Source organism: Elephantulus edwardii, unplaced genomic scaffold, assembly GCF_000299155.1.
Source record: "Elephantulus edwardii isolate Elephantulus edwardi_28Jun2011 unplaced genomic scaffold, EleEdw1.0 scaffold00004, whole genome shotgun sequence".
In the NCBI taxonomy this organism is placed as follows: Eukaryota; Metazoa; Chordata; class Mammalia; order Macroscelidea; family Macroscelididae; genus Elephantulus; species Elephantulus edwardii.
The window spans coordinates 5,402,076-5,407,759 of record NW_006399754.1 but is presented as its reverse complement, the minus strand read 5'-3'; the positions used below and the strand labels follow the sequence as shown (position 1 = coordinate 5,407,759).

At 41.9% G+C, this 5,684-nt stretch overlaps 1 protein-coding gene across 1 annotated transcript in view; it reads left to right on the top strand.

Moving 5' to 3' along the window:
- Window positions 1–5,684, top strand: part of NEK5 (NIMA-related kinase 5) — a 95,370-nt gene that overhangs the window by 7,059 nt on the left and 82,627 nt on the right. The window contains exons 2-3 of the mRNA XM_006879606.1: window positions 2,621–2,717; window positions 5,403–5,491. Coding sequence (XP_006879668.1) covers window positions 2,621–2,717; window positions 5,403–5,491 — 186 coding nt within the window. The remainder of the gene's footprint in view (window positions 1–2,620; window positions 2,718–5,402; window positions 5,492–5,684) is intronic.

Sequence of the window (5,684 nt, the reverse complement as noted above, 5' to 3'; positions counted from 1 at the left end):
CAATTCTCCTCCCAACCCCCCAATGTCAGATCTGCTTTATAACAGTGGCGCTATGTAGTATTTGTTCTTTTGTGACCAAGATATTTCACTCAGCATAATGTCCTTCAGGGTCACCCATGTTGCGTAATGTTTTACGAGTTCCTTGGTTTTCAGTGCAGCATAATATTCCATTGTGTGAATAGACCATAGTTCTTCTCTCCATTCATTTGTTGATGGGCACTTGGGTTGCATCTATCTCTTTGCTATTGTAATTAACGCAGCAATAAACATGAGTACACATATATTTGTTGGGGTGGCAGTTCTGGTTTCTTTAGGGTGTATTCCCAGTAGTGGAATTACTGGGTCAAATGGTATTTCTATTTCGAACTTTTTGTGAACACGCCAAACTGCCTCCCGTAGTGATTGTACCTTTTTACACTCCCACCAGCAGTGAATAAGTGTTCTAGTCTCTCCACAACCTCACCAGCACTTACTGTTTGCTGCTCTGTTGAACTTTGCTATTTTTGCTCATACTGCACTGTTTATAGCCACCATTGCTGGTTCCCTAACTGGGATTACAATAGAGTCCCCCAAAGAGAATGGGGGCGGGGGGGGGAATGAAGAACAAAATAATATCACATTCCAAAAACAGACCCAACTTATTGATCTGGCAGAGAGCGGAGGAACCCTGGGACTATGTGTCTAAGAGACCTTTTTGACCCAGAAATAAAGTCATCCCCAGAGACTGCCTTTCAGCCAAGCATTGGTCGGGCCCATAAAATAAATAATAACACCCAAGAGGAACATGTTCCTTAGAAGAATCAATTCTATGAGGTAAAAACGGCAACTTGACCTGAAACAAAGAAGGGGTAAAAAAAAATCCAGAAGAGACATCCAGGACAGGGATGGGGAGAGTGCCTAGATGAACAGCTGATGAGGATGGCCCAGGATGGGGCCGAGTTTCATTCTTTTGTCTGTTGAGTTGCTGTGAGTTGGAGTCAACTTGTCAGCACCTCACAACAGCAACAAGAGGTCACCACGCAATTCCTCCCAAGCTCCTTTGGGGGAACTCAAGATGCCAGGCCGCCTTTCTGTTAGCAGTGGAACATCTTAACCATTTCCACTACCCAGACACTCCTGTTTCAGTAACAGCCTCCAAATGTCAGTGGCTTACACCAGTATCTAACTAGTTCACACTGTTGTGTATTGACTTGGGTGGGGGAGTGTTAAGTCTAGCGTGCAGGCTGAAGGAGCAAGGGACCACATGGTCACTCTCTGAGCTCAGCTAAGATGTGGATTTCCCATGTTCTCCTCTCTGGTCAACGTAGCAGACAGGCAGTCAAGGTGAAAGGGCAAGGATCGTCCTTTGCCTCTGTGAGGCTCTTCGTGTCCCATGACGATGGGTGACGCTGGGAATCCCCTTACCGAGAAGCATCAACAGCCTCTCCCCTTAGCCAAGCTTGCTGCTGAAGCAAACGAGCACCAAACGAGCCGTGGTCCGTTGCTCCCGTGTGTGTCCCTATAGAACTGTGCTCCATGGGGTCTTCAGTGAATTTATTTTGGAAAGTATATCACCAGTCCTTTCCTCGTCATGTCTCTGTGTGGATTTGAACCTCCAACATTTTGGTTAGCAGCTGAGCACATCGACTAGAAATTACTGAGAGTTTCTGCATAACCCTTCACTTAAAACACTGTTAAATATTAAAACAACTATGAGATAGCATCTCACCCCAGTAAGAATAGCAAAATTTAACAGAACAGCAAGCATCAAATGCTGGTGAGGTTGTGGAGAAACTGGAACCCTTATTCACTGTTGGTGGGAGTATAAAATGCAATGGCGTAACCACTGTGGAAGGTGGTATGGTGCTTTCTCAAAAAGTTGAAAGAATTACCATTTGGGACTATACCCTAAAGAAACCATAACTGCCACCCAAGCAGATATATGCACACCCATGTTTATTGTGGCTTTGTTTGCCATAGCAAAGAGCTATTGGAAACAACCCAAACACCCATCAACAAGCAAATGGATAGAGAAGCTCTGGTATATCCACAAAATGGAATAATATGCAGCACTGAAAAGCAAGGAACTCATGAAATATTATACAAAATAGGTGACCCTGGAGGACATTATGCTGAGTGAAATATCTCGGTCACAAAAGGACAAATATTGCATAGGGCCATTGTTGTAGAACAGGACTGACATCTGGGTTGAGGGAAGGCAGAGAAGGAGGGGAGGAATGATGCATTGAAAGAGATGAGGGAGAGAACTGTTTAAAAGAGATATATGATTGGGTATTATTGTCATGGCAGGAGCCCAGAATGAAGGCTGCACAGTGGAGTGGACTTGGTGGGAGGGATTGCATAACAATGAAAGAGTTTTTCTTTTACTTTTCAAGGAGAAGAGTGAATTGGGGTGAGGGGAAAGGCAGGGAGAAAAGGGCAACAGTGAATTACTGGAAACCCCAAGTCTCTATAAACTTTCATTAAAATTAATTAAATAAAAAACCCCAAACACCATTAAATAGTATTAAAAAGAAAAGCTGCAGTGAATTCTTGGGAAATTTTAGATAGAGGCGAGCAGGAAGTATGTTCTTGAAAGCAAATGACCTCTACACATTATTTCTCTTTTAATATACTCTAGATGCCCATTCAGGAAAAAGAAGCTTCAAGGAAAGAAGTCATTCTTCTGGCGAAGATGAAACATCCTAACATTGTAGCCTTCTTCAGTTCATTTCAAGGTTTGACTCCCTAATATTCTTAAGACATTTTCAGAAAGTATAGACAAGTTGATGATATAAAAGACAATGTTCCTGAGTACTTTGAAGCAATGAAATGTTGTAAACCAGAATATTTTTCTAAGTTACTTAAATGTGGAGATGTCCATCCACAGCCCCCAGTGGTCAATATCCCTGCTAGTTACAGGGAGCTCTGGTGGCTTAGGGGTAAAGAATGATGCTGCCAACCCAAAGGTATGTGGTTTGAATCCACCAACTGCTCCCCAGGTAAAAGATACACAATCTCCTGCATGATTTACTGCCTCTGAAAACCAGCTAGAGGGCCAGCTATGAATCACTTCCAACTCTACAGTTCTCAGCAACAACAACCACTAGTTGATGACTGGGTATTGGCTTTGCTGCCGCAAACCAGAAGTAGTTGAATTGATTCTGAGCATGGTGACCCTCGTGTGTCAGATTGAACTGGGCCCCATGTAGTTTTAGAAGGAAGACCCAAAAGGAGGTGAACTGACAGAGTGAGTGAGATAAACTGACGCAGTGAGTGCAACAATGGGCGGAAGGTCATTCTTTGCATCACTCAGAAGCTCCAGTTCCCAAATAGAGAGGGGAAACCTCAAGGAAGCAGCTTGTCTCCTCGGCACCCTGAATGCCTGTATTCTGTATCCAGCCATCGTTCTACTCATAGGTTAAAAGAGAGAAATATATAAATGTAAATAAAAATATATAATTATGTGCAGTGACCATTCCTCATTCATTCGTAAAAGAAATCTCATTCTACTCCAAAGGTTAAAAGAAAGAAATATATAAATGTAAATAAAAATATATAGTGATGTGCAGTGGTGACTGTTCCTCATTCATTCGTAAAAGAAATCTCATTCTACTCCAAAGGTTAAAAGAGAGAAATACATAAATGTAAATGAAAATGTATAGTGATGTGTAGTGGTGACCATTCCTCGTTCATTCGTAAAAGAAATTCCATTCTACTCCAAAGGTTAAAAGAGAGAAATATATAAATGTAAATAAAAATTTAAAGCGATGTGCAGTGACCGTTCCTCATTCATTCGTAAAAGAAATTTTTCTTGAATGCTTGCTGTGTGTTAAGGATCTCTGAGGGTATAGTGAAAGGTCTGGGCTTTGAAATCATAAGCCACTTTGAGGGAGAAAAATAGAAGTTCTCTCTTCTCCAGGAAAGATTTCCAGTCTCAGAAACCTGAAGAGGGCTTGCCATGAATCAGAACTGACTTGATGGCTGTGGGTTTGACTTTCTAAGTTATGTATGTTAGAAGGTGTTAGAGGTGCCAGCAATATGTTATTGTTGTTAAGGCCTCCTCATCAGGACCCTGTGTACAATAAACCAAACCCCCACCAGTCCAGAGCCATTGTTTTAAGTCCATTGTTGGAGTCACCATGTCAACCCAACTTGTGAAGGGTCTTATTCTCTTTCTCTGACCCGCTATATTGTGTCCTTCTCCAGGGACTGGCCCCTCCTGGTAACATGCTCAAAATGTGTGAGAAAAAGTCTCAGTTCTTGCTTCTAACAAGCTCGCTGGTTACACTTCTTCCAAAACAGATGTGCTTGTTCTTTCCAGTAACGGTCTTGTTCCTTCACACTTTCAAGAAGTCCTTATTTGGCCAGTGCAATAAGCCTTTTGATTTCTTAACTGCTGCAGTGAAATGATAGTGAATCAAGTGAAATGAAACCCTTGACAACGGCAGTCTTTTCTCCATTTATCATGATGTTGTTCATTGGTCCAGTTGTGAGGATTTTTGTTTTCTTTGAGTTGAGGCATAATTCATACTGAAGACGATAGTCTTCCATCTTCATCAATAGCCAGGAATTTAGCCATTATAAAAAAAGACAAAAATCCCTGTCCTCATGAAGCTTACACTCTAATGGGGCTGACTGACAGTAAAGAAACACGCTCTGTTGCTAGTGTTTATAAATAAGGCTGTATTGTGAACCTCACAGATGATGTGAGACAGCTCTGACCCCACACCGAGTACTGGGGGAGCTTAAATTAGTTGGTCACAAGTAATTAATGGGACAAGAGTGTTACTTACCTATCTTAAAACATCACTGAATTGGTGAAAATAAACACATAAATGCAGCCATTGAATGAGGTGCCCTGTCTACACCCCTGCTCATCCACACCTCACAGCAATGCCAAGAGATGACATCTGCTGTCTCCAGCATTTTTAAGACTGAGTCAAGCTGGCTTCTTATCCACTAGGCGCACAGTTCACAGATAGTGCTTCTAACTACAGGCTTGGGCACAGCAGACCATGAGGCTGGCACAGTGATCCTGAGGATAACAAGAGTTCTATCAGGACTGACTCAACAGCACCTAACACCATTCTAAATACTTCCTGTAAGGGGAATCATACGAGATTTGTTCTGTGCTTCATTTCTTTCACTCAGCTCAATGTTTTACAGATATATTTTAAGGTTATTTATACAATGGAAGACTGATATTTGAGGACAAGATACTTTTAAAAATTAGAGGTTATGTTTATAGAAGCAATAACTTCTGATTTTATTTCTGTATAAACAACTTTTTATAGTTAAATTCTTTTCATTTTCTAGTATTTAGGAAAACTAGAGCTATTGTGATTCCTTTGAGCTTGCAAGGCAGGTTGTTGACACTTGAAACACCAAGCCAGTCTGAACTCACTCCGAGGTCCTTGTAGCACCTGATTCAGAGCTTGTGTTGACGAAGCCCTTGTTTATCCTCAAGCAGCTTATCCAGCACAGAAGACCCTGGCTCTTGGCCAGCTCAGTAAGCCGTCTCCAGGTTCAAATCTCTCACGTCCTCTGTCTTTGACCCCTAACCAAATACCCACCGCCACTGAGTTGATGCTGACTCATAGTGACATAGAGCAGAGTGTCTGATACAGGCCACAGTCTTCACAATCACTTGTTATGCAACAGAGAGTTGGACAATGACTAGGGAGGATAGAAGGAGAATTGAT